This window comes from Kogia breviceps, chromosome 10, assembly GCF_026419965.1.
Source record: "Kogia breviceps isolate mKogBre1 chromosome 10, mKogBre1 haplotype 1, whole genome shotgun sequence".
In the NCBI taxonomy this organism is placed as follows: domain Eukaryota; kingdom Metazoa; phylum Chordata; class Mammalia; order Artiodactyla; family Physeteridae; genus Kogia; species Kogia breviceps.
Window position 1 is genome coordinate 11,796,014 of NC_081319.1, and position 15,636 is coordinate 11,811,649.

The 15,636-nt window shown below is 43.9% G+C and overlaps 1 protein-coding gene across 10 annotated transcripts in view; it reads right to left on the minus strand.

Annotated features, from left to right (window-relative positions):
- The window catches only part of ITPR1 (inositol 1,4,5-trisphosphate receptor type 1), a 327,850-nt gene that overhangs the window by 187,025 nt on the left and 125,189 nt on the right, over positions 1 to 15,636 (minus strand). For 7 of the 10 annotated variants that reach the window (XM_067043580.1, XM_067043577.1, XM_067043575.1 and 4 more), the window contains exons 6-12: positions 13,843 to 13,929; positions 11,497 to 11,655; positions 8,970 to 9,068; positions 7,747 to 7,830; positions 7,503 to 7,649; positions 2,920 to 3,015; positions 1,302 to 1,346 (exon numbers count right to left, since the gene is read on the minus strand). In XM_067043580.1, the coding sequence (XP_066899681.1) occupies positions 1,302 to 1,346; positions 2,920 to 3,015; positions 7,503 to 7,649; positions 7,747 to 7,830; positions 8,970 to 9,068; positions 11,497 to 11,655; positions 13,843 to 13,929 (717 nt within the window). The remainder of the gene's footprint in view (positions 1 to 1,301; positions 1,347 to 2,919; positions 3,016 to 7,502; positions 7,650 to 7,746; positions 7,831 to 8,969; positions 9,069 to 11,496; positions 11,656 to 13,842; positions 13,930 to 15,636) is intronic. The other 3 variants (XM_067043583.1, XM_067043582.1, XM_067043578.1) reach the window with 1 other exon arrangement.

Here is a 15,636-nt window from a genome sequence, read left to right on the forward strand (position 1 = left end):
GCTCAGAGAGGGCAAGTAACCTGTCCAGAGTCACACAGCTCATAAGCGGTGGGTCCGCTATTTAAACCCAAGTCTGTCTCTCTCTCGCCCTACTTTTGATCGTTGTGTCCTTCCCCCTGCACTGCACATGTCTGTCTTTCCCTCGCACATGAACAGGCCAGGAGAGCAGTCTTGTTCCACACAGAGCTCAAGGTTCACTCAGACATCAGCTCTCGCTGAAAGAAGCCATGGTTCTCCTTCAAAGTCACCTCTGAGGGGAGCCTTAGTCCCCCGGCAAGTCCAGCAACTAACTAACGGTGGGACACCCTCAGCTAGAACTCCTGTGTTTCTTCCAAAGCTAACATTCTGCCCAAACCTAATCAGAAGGTTCATGGCTGCTGCAGAATTCACAGCACTTTCGTTGACAATTACCTTCTGTATTATCTCCACCCCAACTCCCTTCATTAACGTACCTATGTTAATGCCCAATTTTTTCAAAATTTTACGAAAAATAATACCCTCAATACCACCTAGCATATTCACCATCAAGATGATCACACAGACACAAAACGTCAAACAGAGTAGCAACCGTTTGGGTCTTTCTTTTGTTAATCCTAGACCAGAACGAAGCACTCCACAAGAGAACTGCATGACTTACACCCATCATTTCCCTGTAACACAACCACTTTCCTCTTCAACCCGTAACTGTGGACACCTGAACCCCCAACCCAAGGGCCTCCATATCAGCATTAATGGGCAATATGGCCTCCAAAGAAGGATCCAGCTGGCATTAAAATTCCAACCCACATAACAAGGTCTATTTCTGACTTTGCAGAAAGGACAGATGGTTAGTCAACTGAGTGTCTAATCAGCAGTCATGCCTCATGTGCTACCTCCACACTCTAAACAACAGTGTCCACCTTATACACTCATTCCTTGAAGACATGTGAGTGAGTCATAGATTCAGGTCAACAGCAATGAGACACTGGCACGTAAAAGGCTGGCTTCCACAGGGACCATCACTGTCTCCAACCTAGCAGTATTCTAAGAGATACCGTGAACCTCTCCAACTTGGAGACGGAGACCCCTTGACTAAGCACACAGAAAGAGCATCATGACCAAGAGTCTCCCGGACCAACCAGGACACAAGGGGATGTGACTGCCCTCAAGGGAAGCACAGAACAAGATCCTCTGTTAAGGCAGCGTAAGGCCTCCCCTTCCCCAGCACTCAGTGACCACAGGGGCAGTTTCTCACATGAGGTTCCAGATCACATGTCCTCACCCTACCAGACGAAGACAAGAACGTTCTTGTCCATACTTACTGAGGGCTGAAACTCCAGGCATTCTTCCTCAAAGTCAGGGTCTACCTGATGAAAAAGAATCATTAGGAAATTAAAACATCCAGTGCTTTCTCAAGGACTTGGCCCCGCTAGCAGGAGACTTCAAGGCCTGCGAGTATCTTTGGACAGCTAAGAACTTCTCCCTTCCCTCTGTTCATGAGACCAGCATGCCACAATCACAACACACATCACACGAGTACAACACACACGGAACAATCTATGGCTCTCAAATGTAGACAGAGGAACACAAAGAATTCACTAGCAAAGCAACAGTTAAAAGCCTGAAATAAATAAAAGATCAGTATCCAGTCATTGATAATCCTGCTTATTTCTAGCTAGACATTTTTTAAAAGTCTGCCTTCCAAGCAAGAACTACATTCGCCCCAGGACATAACAGATAAAGCAACCACCATTGATCTTTGGCAAACCATGTAATCAGCATTTCTCACAGCTGGTTAGCTGGGTCCACACATTCCTATGGCTCCATTTTAAATTTCAACTTAGTCTTGATCTTCGGCTCTTCAATATTTCAAAACCATCAGTTCATACAAGTGTCAGGCATCCCAGGGGGGTTGGCACATTTCGATTCAGCCTTCCTTGGGGTCAGCTGCAGAAGCAACAGTGACACCCAGGCATCACCCTGAAAATCTCTGAGCAGCCTCACCAGTGGTACCAGGCGGCAGGAGGTGTCCCTTGATGTACGGCTAGTATCTGGTATGAAAATGCATCGTACGTCTTCCAGCAGACCAGAGTAAAACTCAACATCTGTCACACAGTCACACGACTCCTTAATTTAATACAAAATCGAAAAGGGAAATTCCTCCCATCCTTCAGTGTTGAGTCTTGCCTTTCCTCAAAAACCCTTCACAGTCATTTAAAATACACTGCCTTGATCTGTTACATTCCAGTAAGTAAAAGACCCTGTCTATTCCACTAAAGCTCTGAGTAACCAGCCTTTATAAAATTACCTAACTCTTTATGGGCTTTAATGCTGCCAGCTTTACATACCATGTTTCACTGCGGCCAAGTCTTGGTCATTCATGTTAGGATCAGGGTTGGTAAATAAGATGCAGTGAGAGGAGTCAACAAGAGCAAAACGGAAAGATAATCCTAAAACCCTGATTAGCATTATTTTTTTTAAAGATCTATTCTCTTAGCCACTGTCAAATACAGCTGACCCTTGAACAACGGGGAGTTAACACACGTATAATTTAGAGCTGGCCCTCCAAATCTGCGGTTCCCCATCTGAAGTTCTTCTTCATTCTCGGATTCAACCAGCCACAGACCGCGTAGCACGGCAGTGTTCACTACTGAAAAATATCCCCAGGTAACTGGACCCGTTCAGAGTTCAAACCTGCGTCGGTCAGAGTCAAATGTATTCAACACGGTATTATTAAATAAAGTCACCAGGATGGACACTACATTCTCACGACAGCATTATTTTCTAACTGACCTTCTCCCCACATCTTGATCAGAATCCCTGTCAAATACTAAAATGTGTTCACGGTTTGTGCCTCTTCTTGTGTATAAGCAGGGAAATGAGTGGAGGGAGACAGAAAAGCAGAAGGAAAAGCTAGGTACCTACGGGGCTGCCACTTACCTCTGCTGCCAAGTAATGGCCTGTAGCGAGATGCTTGAAGCGGAAGAGGCTGTTCCAGTATCCTGCTCCGCCCCGACACGGGTCATGCTGGACCACCTGCAGGCGGAGAGACGATCAACAAGAGTGGAAGAAATGTCAATCCAAACAAGGGCAACACGGAATCTGAGACCCCACACAGAAGTCACAGCTCAGGAGCGGTATTTCAGCTGAAAAACATCATTTTCTTCCAACAAACCCCTAACAACTATCATATGTCTTGTCAAGCAATGTTTCTCCAAAGGAAAAAGTGTCTCCTAATTAACATGAAATGGTTGTAAGACAAAGTTCAGTGGTTTTCGGATTGTTTGCCTGAATCGTAAGGAAGAAGTTAAGATCCTGGACTTCATCCACAAAAGGCAAAACAAACAAACAAAAAGAATCTCGTGGAAAACTGTAACAGCAATTATCCATGCACTCATGCACTATAATCCATCCACACGCCGGTGCTTTGAAACTGGACACTCACAGTGCCTGGGCCAATTCAGCACACAAATACATGTAACCGCAGCTTCTGCTCCTGACGGAATAACTGGCACTGGTAGTTGCGGCCATAAATACACACCTCACACAATACACGAACATGCCATAGACAACGAGAACACTGGGTGAGATATACGAAACAACTGGGTTCAGACGCTGGATGACAGGGAGGCCACAACTGTGATCTCTGAGGAAAGGGAAATAAGGTGATCTCCACGACTGCTCCAGCTTTCCGCTGGGAGGTCCCCTCTCTGGACAGTGGCATCGAGAAATATGCAAGCAGAGGACACCACTCTCACTGAGGTGAGGAGATATGTCAGAACTTAAGGGGGCTGAGGTGACTGGAATTTGTCAGGGCAGAATACAGAGCTCCCCAGAAAAAATGTTCCAGAAATCTGCACAGGGGCCTCCTTTAATCTTTGGCTAAATACCAAGCTGCATATGTGTAAGGCGAGACCCCACAGGGCCAAATAAAAGACGAGAGCGTAGTCGTAAGCTCAACAATCCAGGAGTTCACGCAGGACTAGAAGGTGAAGAGAGGCCGGCTGAATATCTGGGGTATTCAGTGTCAATGTCAAAAGGCTCACACCTTAGGAGCAGGGCTAGTCTAGCCCTAAAAAAAAATGCTACAGTACACGTGACCTCATGAAGCTTTAAAACAAACCTCCAAAGGATCAAAGTGATCTACAAATAACTGTCTTCGTCTGGCAAAACAAAATTCAGTACTCTTTAAAGGAAGGCAACAGATCCAGACAGTCCACAAAGGAGCGTCACAACATTCAGCATATTGTCCTAAAGCAGTGGACAGGCAAGAATCGGGAAAAGGCAACCTGTCAGACAATATCGAGTGACCCAGTACGTCCACGTGGGCTGCTGGAGGCTAGAGAAATATGTACCAGTGACCCCCCAAATTTTCCCATTTTGATACATAAGCACACATTTTGAGAAACTCGGTGGTTTCCAAGTAGGATAAATACACATACACACACTCACACATGCATCAAGACACATCATAATTAGGTTAATGTAAACCAGAAATAAAAAGAAAACATTTTACAGTAGCTAGGGGAAAAAAAGAGACACTATACGCAGGGAACAAAAGGAAAGAAAACCACTGAATTCACATCAGAAAATAATGCGTGCAAGACAACAATGGATGAACGCCTTCAAGTACAAAAAAGCAAAAACTGTCTATGTAAAATTCTACATTCTACAAAAATATCCTTCATGAATGAAGGCCATACGGAGAAATCAGAACCTTCACTACACTGCAGGTGGGAACGTACCGTAGTGCCTTCAAGACAGTCTGGCATTTCCTCAAAAGGTTAAACAAAGTAACCATATGACCCACAATTCGGTTCCTGAGAACTGAAACTCCTCACGGAAACTTGTGCATGCATGTTCACAGCAGCATTATTCACAACAGCCAAACAGCAGAAAGCAATCCAAATGCCCATGAATAGTAAAAAAAATATGGTATATCCATACAGTGGAATATTATTTGACAATAAAAAGAAATGAAATACAGATATGCACAGCAACGTGGACAAACTTTGAAAACTTTATGCTAGGTAAGAGAAGTCAGGTACAAAGGACCACGTGTTGTAAGACACCGTTTATATGAAATGTTCAACCTGGGCAAATCTATAGAGATAGAAAGTGGACCACTTACCAGAGGTGGGGAGGGGCAAATGTGAAGAGAAATGAGCTGTGACTGCTATGGCTCATGGACTCTTTTGGGTCAACGAAAAACCACTGAGAACTACACACTGTACATTTCTCAATCGTGTGACACATGAATGGTACCTCAACGAAGCTGTTATTTTCAAAAACGAAAACTAAACGGATTTTTTTAAATGAAGGTGAAATAAAGACATTCACGGACAAATATAAAGCTGTTTTCTTGTCTTCCAATGAGAGCTGAGAGAATTGGCCAGTGGCAGACCTGCACTACAGAAACGATAAGGGAGTTCTTTAGGCTGAAGGAAAATGATTCCAGATGAAAACTCAAATCTACACCAAAAAATGAAGAGCTGGAGATGATGATTCTGTGGGTAAAAGACTCCTGTCCTCCATCGACAGATAAATGGATAAAGAAGATGTGGTACATATATACAATGGAATATTACTCAGCCATAAAAAGGAACAAAATTGGGTCATCTGTAGAGACATGGATGGACCTAGAGACTGTCATACAGAGTGAAGTAAGTCAGAAAGAGAAAAACAAATATCGTATATTAATGCATATATGTGGAATCTAGAAAAATGGTACAGATGAACTGGTTTTCAGGGCAGAAGTAGAGACACAGATGTAGAGAACAAGCATATGGACACCAAGGGGGGAAAGCAGTGGGGGGCTAGTGGTGGTGGTGGGATGAACTGGGAGATTGGGATTGACATGTATACACTAATATGTATGAAATGGATAACTAATAAGAACCTGCTGTATAAAAAAATAAATAAAATAAAATTCAAAAAAAATTAAAAAAAAAAAAAAAAAAAAAAAAAAAAAAAAAAAAAAAGACTCCTGTCCTCTCGTTTTTCCATGTTTTTAAAATGCAAGTGACTCTTTAAACAAGGCATAAAAAAAAATAAAAATGCACTATGGAGCTTATAGCATTTATAGACTAAAATGCAAGAGAATATCACCGCAAAACACAGGAAGGGAGCAACAGAAGTGCGGCTGACCCTTGAACAACACGAGTTTGAACTGCAAGGGTCCACTTACAGGTGGATGTTTTTCAATATTAAATACTACAGTGCTACGTGGTTGGACGAATCCACGTGGATTTTTAACCACGTGGCGGGTCACTGCCCCTGACACCCGTGTTGTTCAAGATTCAACTGTATACTACCGTAAGGTTCTTACATCACGTGTGAAAAGATATGACGATAGGTAAAACCGACTGGCAACAGGTGAAGAATGTATAATGAAAACCCTAAATCATGACCAGAAATATAGAACACATGGCGCTGTCTTCCTTCTTTTATTCGGAAGGGGCACTTAAGTTTCTAAAATCCTCAAGAAGAAAATAAAAAAGGAAGACACGTTCAGTGTTTCCCTAGAGTATTCGGAGGGAAAACTGGCAGGGAACAGTTTTGGGGGGGAGGTAAAAATTAGACAGCTGTTGCTTCTCAGACGAAAGAATATAGAAGATGTTCTACAGTGGACTTCTGGGCTAAGTCAGTCCATGCTGCAAAAACTCTCCCCCAAAGGCTGACATGTTTAATTCACTTCAATCAGTTTGTGAGTGAAGAAGACATGGTACTTGCTTTTAAGGTTCTAAAGTCAGTCACGGTGACGTCTGTACGGTTCTGACACTTCTAATACTTTTTTAGTTTCTGCATTAAATCCCAAGTCCCTACAGCCTGGATATATTGCCCTTCAGGATCTGGTCTCCTAAAACAGTTTCTGCCTTAATTTTGCACGACTATCCTCTCTGCTCATCAAATGAGGTTACTGAGCTCTAACCCAAGGTGGCCTCACACTTCCAATTCCACGTTCGTATCTTACGGGAAGCGACTTACTCCATTTCTCACTTCCTTCTGAGATACACAGCATCCCGTCAGCACCAGCTCAGACGCTAAAGCTCCTTCAGGAAGTCTTCCTTAATCCCGTGCCTTCCCTCATCTACACCTCCAGAGCACAGGGAATTGTGCCTCTCTGTGCTCTGGACGTGTAGATACTTCACCATCCAGTATCTTTCCATCCTACCCGCAACGTGCAGTCACCTACAAATGGTGGTGGGTTAGGCACTTGATTACACATTGCTGTGACAGATAACTGAGCAAGGGAAAGAAAAAAAAACAGAAGGAAGACATCATCAGATGATCCAGAGAGAGAAATTTCTAACTTCCGCTGGGAGTTGGCTTCCAAGGTAGCTATTACTTTCCTCCACAGGGACATCTGGCATCCTTCTGATATGGCGTGATGTGTTTGTTTCTCTAAGTCATCCCGAGTCATGCACTGTTTTTGGAGCAAGGTGGGTTTCAGTACCTGGATGTGACTTATTCCTATGAATCCATGAATCCTTTCTCCCTGCCTGCCCCACCCCATCCCTTACCTCCACCTCCCAGAGGGCTTTTGAACTAGTAGCAGATGTGGCTGACTGCCGGCCGGTAGTTCTCAGGAAGACATGTTGTTTCCTTCTGTGCTCGTCACAGGTGAGAAACTTCTCCTGCTCGGCGTGGAACAGCCTCACCACGTCACCCTACAAGTCAACATACGGAGGGATTAAGGAAAACGCGTTTAAAAAGAGAACCCAAGAGGACCCAAGTGCTGCCCAGCCTGTAACGTATCAAACTTACCCCCTTTAATATGTCATCTTTGTTATCACTCCATTTCATGAAAAGGACTATTTTCCAGCTTGTATTGCAGTTGACGGAATTGACCTAGAAAACAAGTTAGAGTTATTTTTTCACACAGCCCTCAACAACTGTGGTTTCCTGCGCCCAAATGCCTCATTTCTGCCCAAGAAGCAAGGCTGTGCTTCAGCCCTCCAAGCCTGAAGATTGACACCGTTAAGATCGTAGAACTTGCAAATTCAATTGGCCTGATAGAAGTCTCCGGTAATAAATGGTTCATTTGCACCACTCAGTATGTATGCTGCAACTCTGGCTAACAGAACCAAGCTTCCTGCCCTCCTGGAATGATATCTTCTTCTTCTTCTTTTTTTTCCCCCCAAGTCTCTTGTACTATAGCCCAAAAGTAAAGGCCCAGTGAAAACAAGTAAGTATAAAATGAGATGAGCTACAAAGACACACACACACACACAAAGTCCAATGTACACATTCTAAAATGTACATGATACAGCCATTGTTTGTACGCGAAACGTATGCCAGGCACTGGGCTAACATTCACTAATACATTTTATCCTCAGCAACACCCTAAAAAATAGTAATAACCATCATGCCCATTTCAGAGGTAGGAAAACTGATGCCCAGGGTGACTGGATAATGAACCTACAGTCACAGAGGTAGGGAAGGGCAGATTCAGGATTTGAATCCGTATCTGTCTGTTTCCAAAGCTTGTGTCCTCCAAACAAACATTAGGCACACATTTATGTCACAATCAAGTTATTGCCCTTGGGTCCTATAATTGCCAATTAAGCTAAGTAGATGTACCACCAAAAGTAAGATATCACTCTCACAGGGCTGCCGACGGCCGTCAGTCAGCATCCCCTTCTTATGAATTAGCAAAAGACACACTCTTTAGGGAGACCAGTTAGGAAAGGGTACCCCTCTGGCCAAAAACACTTGGTAAAGGGGGCTCTTCTCTCGCTCAAGAAATTAGAAAAGAATCCCCCAGGGATACAAAGCTTAGCAAACTGAGCCCTCAGGTGACTATCAGCCCCCACCCAATGAACAGGCTTATATAACATCATGTGGCAGGCCTGGCCCTCGGTTAGTTCACCTGCGGAACGGGCACACTGCCCCGAGTCACCACGCAGGTCGCTGTGAGCGCGCGCATGCCCTGGCCCCAGGAAGGGTTGCTCCTGCCTGCCCACAAGCCATAACCCGATCCCCCTTACCTCGTTGCAGCCCGCGTTATCCACCAGCTGCTGGCTGCTGGCATGTAAGGGCTGGCCAGCATTCACGGGGTTGAGAACAACCTTGTCGCCTATGACCACCTGGAGAGGAAAGGAAAGGACCAGCAGAGCGTTTCACAGAGCAGGTCAGGACTGCAGGCTGGCCAGCGGCTAGTTCTGGCCCGAGCTGTAAGAGCCTGCATAGGAGAAGGCCCAGCGTCCAGCAAGGAGAATGACACAGCACAAACGTTTGCACAATTAGCTCAGCTCAATATTCTATCATAACCTAAACGGGAACAGAATTTGACAGAGAATGGATCCCTGTATGGGTGCAACTGAATCACTTTGCTGTACACCTGTGACTAACGCAGCATTGTTAATCAACTACACTCCAATATAAAACAAAAAGGTTTTAATATATAAAGAATGGAGTTTTCAAAAAAAATTAAAAACTGAAAAAAGATTTTAAAACCCCGAAGCCTGACCCTGACCAGGAAGAGGTGATGGTCACAAGCCTCAGGGTAAATGTTTGGCCACAGTTGTCAATGATCACCCGAAGGCGATCTCAAAGTCAGTCCAGGGCAGGAAGAAAAAATCCTATCTTCGTTAGCTTCAGTTAAGGCACTGGTACAAATAAGCTCTAACTAAACGTTAGGAGTAGAAGCAGACTGTAGCCTGAAGTAAGTCTTTATCTTTGAAAGAATAAAGCTATAAATTTATATTTCTAAAGCAATGACTTTTATACTTTTTTGAAAAGTCGTATTAAGAAATACATTTTCGGGCTTCCCTGGTGGCGCAGTGGTTGAGAGTCCGCCTGCCGATGCAGGGGACGCGGGTTCGTGCCCCGGTCCGGGAAGATCCCACGTGCCGCGGAGCGGCTGGGCCCGTGAGCCGTGGCCGCTGAGCCTGCGCGTCCGGAGCCTGTGCTCCGCAACGGGAGAGGCCACAACAGTGAGAGGCCCGCGTACCGCAAAAAAAAAAAGAAAAAAAAAAAAAAAAAAGAAATACATTTTCTATTATGACTCAGTCATACATACAGACTTATGTGGCTGTATGTGTATATGTATGTATGTGTATATACATATATGCATGTATATATAGATAGATAGAGAGATCTCTATTTATCGAAAAAAAAAGTCACTCCCTCCCAAACAATCTTATCCTCATTAGGTTTAACACAGCTTGATACTGACTATTCTATTCCACTTTCTAAAATGAGAGTCACAAGCTACTAAATTGATCTCTTGGCCCATGAGTAGATGAATACCTGTCCTTTGAAAGACACTATTCTACAAGCATTCAAGTCCATCTTACTTGCTCAGCTAAGGCACAGCTAAACAGGTAAGCTTAAAGGACAGGACAGCAAAGGACTTGCTAAAAATGAAGCTCAGAGCAAAGCACCCTTGTCTTTTATTATGGGAGTGGAAGGAAGAAGAATCGAAAGGATGGTTTCCTAAGATGTAAAACACACTTATTCTCAGTGTGATACATTTCGGGAACACAAACAACTAAATTTTCTCTAACTCAAAATATATGCCAAGTTAAATATGTCCAAAAACCCAACCCTTCAGGTGAAACCTAAGCTTTACTGGACTCGTTCTTCTATACTCAGTGGAGGATCACCATGCACTGTATACCAGCTGCGAGGGGGCTGCTCAGGTACTAGACGCTTCCGGTATATTGTATATACTTTAATATGCACACAAACGTACAAACTAAAACATATTTACACGACCCAAAGCTTGTATACTTAAATATTTAAAAAACGGGAAAACCCAGTTTCAGGTGAGGGCAAGTTAAGCTTTTTGACAAGATTTCACACTGTTTAAATACATATTTCTTTTTGGTAGAAAACAACTATTTCAGAATCTTAACAAGGTTGGAAATATAGCTGATAGCATTTAAACATAGTCATTGTTAACTATATGCCCACATAATGACCTACCAAGGTAGTTACTAAGTATCAGAACTGTTCTAAGTCACCCTGGAAAGGATTTCTGGGGCTTTATAACTTACTGACCCCTCAGGAGAGGGGCCAGCTCAGGACCAACCACAGCCATTGAAATGGAAGCAAGAGCCTGCAGAGCTATCAACCAAGAGCAACTGAGGAGAATCCTAAAATCCACTCTCCTTCCCTGATCTATCTACTTCTTTTCCATCCTTCTGTCCTAACTTTATTTCCGCAACAGAGAAGCATTTCTTTTCCACGACTGATCTAGAAGGACAGGGACACTCCCCAGGACACTCATACATGACAGCTGCTTTTGTGGTAAAGTTACTCAAGGAAGGGGCTGTTCACATGATTATTTTTCAGAAGCCCAGTAGGAAAAAAACAGAGCCACTGTATTTAGGTCACATTGCTCTCCAAATTTCCCTGTTTCCCCAACACTGGTTTCCATAGTGATTTCCTTCTCCTCGTATAGGATAAGCCTCTGGCTCCAACTTTAAACTTCTCCGAGTTGACTCCAGTGTACAGTTACGGATGGAGTCCTGGCACGGACCACGCCCCCGGCTGGGCATGCGCACTTACACTGTCTCCGATGGATCGCAGCTTGTAGAACGGCTGAATGTAAAACCAGGACCCTTCGTTGCCGGCCTCGTCCAACGTTACTCTCATGGCATTCTTCTCCAGCAGAGCTGGAAGCCTCTTATTCACTGTTAGGTATTTATTGCTTTTCAAATGCAAGAGCTGAAAACCACCAAGAGAATATAAGGTGAGTGTCAGCACGTCTCCGAATCTCTGCGTTTCTCTACAGTCATATAAGGTATGTATCAAACACTCCTCCCGGCACTGAGCCACCTGTGAAGCTAGAGAACCACAGAAGTGGCTGAGGCGGGGAATGATGAGCCAAGAAGGAAGACCAAAGGGAGGAGAAGCAGAAGGAAGAGGAGAAGAAGACATTTTTTCCCCCCAACCCAGCCCTGGACAAGGTGGATGTCGCTCAGGCCAAGTGCGCCGTCAGCGGAGAACAGCACTCTGTACTGGTTAGCAGGAGGGGGTCTAACCCCAGGTAAAGGGACCACAGAACTGCAGTCTGAATATGCCCTGACGGGAAGGTGAGCTAAGGAAGGGCACTTCTGAACAAGAGAAACAGTTCAGTTTAATACGTGACGCCATTAGGGGACTGTCATTTCATTTGGAAAAAAACATGGCTGCTATGGATTTCCACCTTGAACTTCTAAGCACTCTATTATTTTTTTATTTTTATTTTTATTTTTTGCGGTACGGTGGCCTCTCCCATTGTGGAGCACAGGCTCCGGACGCGCAGGCTCAGCGGCCACGGCTCACGGGCGCAGCCGTTCCGCGGAACGTGGGATCTTCCCGGACCGGGGCACGAACCCGTGTCCCCTGCAACGGCAGGCGGACTCTCAACCACTGCGCCACCAGGGAAGCCCTAAGCACTCCATTCTTAATTCTTGTGTAACAGTTACATGAAGGGGATGGAAAGATGGAAGATCTAGATGTGAAACATCTCATAGTAAGTCTAGACCAGGAAGAGCTGACCAAGGCTTCCCAGCTCAACAGGCTGTAAGTGAAGATGGAAGGGAATATGAAAAGACCATCCAGTTCCTGGAGAAGTGGTAAGACTAGCATGGGACACCGCTTCCAACTTCCAGTGTCTCCCTTTTTAGCTTAACAGATAGTTTCTAGAACACTCCTAGGAGGCCCACAAATCTTCTCGTCTGATCTGTGAGCCCCTGAAATCTCCTGGCCATGGTACACGAGGCAATGCCTTCCCAAGCTTCCATGGTGCTCTGATGAGTAGCCCCTGATCCTCCATTCACCTCTCCAAGTGCTGGACTTCGCTGCTTTATAACCTGGCATTACCTACAGGTGATCCCCAAGATCTAGGCTGGGAAAGTAAGAAATATTAGGTAATAAGTATTCACAGCACACTCTGTGACAGGTACCTCTCAATCATCCTAGGCCACAGATACCATTATTATTACCATTCTGCTAGTGAGCCAGCTGAAGCATGGCAAGAATTCTTGCCCAGTACCTAACAGGAAAAAAAGTGGGAAGGAACTCCTTTGTCATTTGTAAAGTTAATATTAGTATTAGTAAAGAGAGATAAATTAGGAGTTGGGGATTAACACACTATTCTATATATAAAATAGATAAACAAAAAGGACCTACGGTATAGCACAGGGAACTATATTCAGTATCTTGTAATAACCTATAATACGAAAAATATGGAAAATAGATATATGCACATATGTATAACTGAACCACTTTGCTATATACCTGAAACTAACACAGCATTGTAAGTTAACTATACGTCAATTTTCAGAAATGGTTAAAAAAAAAAAAAGCCACATTTGACGCTGGACTTCTTCACACAGTTTTCTGCAAGGATAGACCTAGGTGGATTTTGTTTTTAGCAAAACCTGTTGTAGCTGTTTCTTAAATTGCGTTTTATCCTGTCAAATTTGAAGGTACCTGATATAAACAAGTAAACCTCACCACATGAGACCTATCATCAAATATTCTAACTGAAGGTACAGAATTGCTCTCATTACTTCTGGCAACCAGCTCTTGAACCAATTTTTACCAAATATGAAGAACTTTCAAGAAATGCAAGTTAGGCAAAAGCGCAACAGCCAGGCTCCTCTTCAGATAGGGAGCCTCCCATCTAAAAAATGTGGACAGATTTTAAATTATCAGTACAGAGGAGAGAAGTGGACTCTTGCACTGAGAAAGAACCAACTAAAAGCCCAAGAGTCCAGCCCACATCACAAGAAATGCTAGACCTTTTGCAATAAACTGGCTGTCTCCACAGAGTCCTATCTGTCCAAACCGGGTTTCGTGCGCTTGTTTTTCGTTTCACTCTTTGTAAAGCTTCAGCTCCGCGACAGAACAGCGGCTTTGACCCACCTGGATCACGTTGCCATACTGGATCACCGTCCCCAGCAACTTCCTGTTTTCTGTCTCATTCTGCTTCTTTTCCAAGTCTGCAGCATGCTGTACATAGAGGAGGAAGATTGGTCACAAAGAGGAAACAACGGGTTATATATTTCTCTGCCACAAGGCAAAAGCAATATAGCCAGTTCATACAAGAACCACAGAAATAAGCAAATACCTAAGTACACCCTGAGGCTAAGTGCAATGAGCAAGGGGTTCAAGAATCCAACCCACTAAGCCTTGTTTGCTGGCCTTCTTGGCTTTTTAAAAATGTATTCACTTTTTAAGGAATTCATGGACATCTGGTTAGGGTAAGACTAAGTCACAAGCCTATGTATTTTTAAAGAAAATAGGGTAGGGTTGGAAGGGAATTTGCATAGCGCTTTTATGATTTGTACAGGTCTTCTTCATAGCTTTGGAGTAAAATAAAACAGGATTTAAAGACTGGTTTTGTGACCTGGAACGTGTTATTTTAACATCTTTGCAAGCCTCGGTTTCCTCTTTTGTAAAATGAAAATAAAAATAGTACCTTCACCTCACAGGAATCACACAGCACAGTATCTCATCATTGTGGCATTCATGGAGTGTTAGTTATTATTGTTACAAGCCAATTATAATGTATTTAATTTTCACGGTAGTTCCCTGAGAAGAAGATCATTATCCCAATTTAATAAAGAAGAAACAGACTCAGAGAGAAGAAAAAGTTTGGTCGACACCGCATAGCTAGTTGAATGGGTACAAAAGGAGTACTATTTTCTCTACTGCTGTGTATATTTGAAATTTTGCTTCATAATGTCATTTTTAAAAAAATTACACATCTATTAAGTAAGTAAGAGATAATCCTCAAACCCACATTTGGGTTAACTCCAGATTTACACATTCACAAGTGAGGCTGGAGATGTTACTAGTGCAGCTCTGGCAGGCCAGGAAACATGGTAAAACCAAAGAGAGGGTTCCCATAGCAGTCTGCCAAGGCCACCAACCCGCACAGTCATTTTTCCTTCATTCACCTGGGTAACTCTGTAAGTCTGTTAGCGTATTATAACCACACCCAAGGGGAACGAGTTTCATCCTAGGCAATTAAACTGCCGTTCCGATCTCCGATTCCCAAACCCAGACTAAGCAAAACAAAAGAAAAAGTAATGGAAGAAACACGGTATCTCATCTGATGGGTGACAGAAGCAGGATAATGACCCGATGACGTATCTCAGAATCGTTTGCAATGTTCTCTTCGTAGAGTCTCCCCCTTGCCTTGAGGCAAGACGCTACCGGACGCCAGTGGGTTAATAATGGGCTTCTTTCCCAGGGAACACGGCCGCATTTCCACACAACCCTTCTGGACTTGGTCCTGGCTCCCCCACAGACCAGCTTTATCATCTTGGCCAGATCGTTTAATCTCACCAAGCCTCACTCAGCATTCTCATCCACAAAATGAGGACAATACAAGCCTTTTTCCTCCCTCATCACAGAGATTACCGAAAAAGCATACCAGGCACAAAATAGGCATTCAATAAATTTTAACCACTGTTATACACACGTTTCTGTAACTAAGATACGTTCTAATGGAAATTTCAAAAGGTGAACTAAGGTGGGTGGGTGAAGAATCTTTCCGTTTCCTTCAAATTCAGCATTCGCCTCACCTCTACCTGGAGTATAGGTAATATCCACTGGGTTCAAGACACATCCAGAAATAATGCCAGCGCAGACACCCTGGCAAATCCTCAACATCCAAACCGCCCTGGGCATGGCTCTCCCCCACTCTCTCTT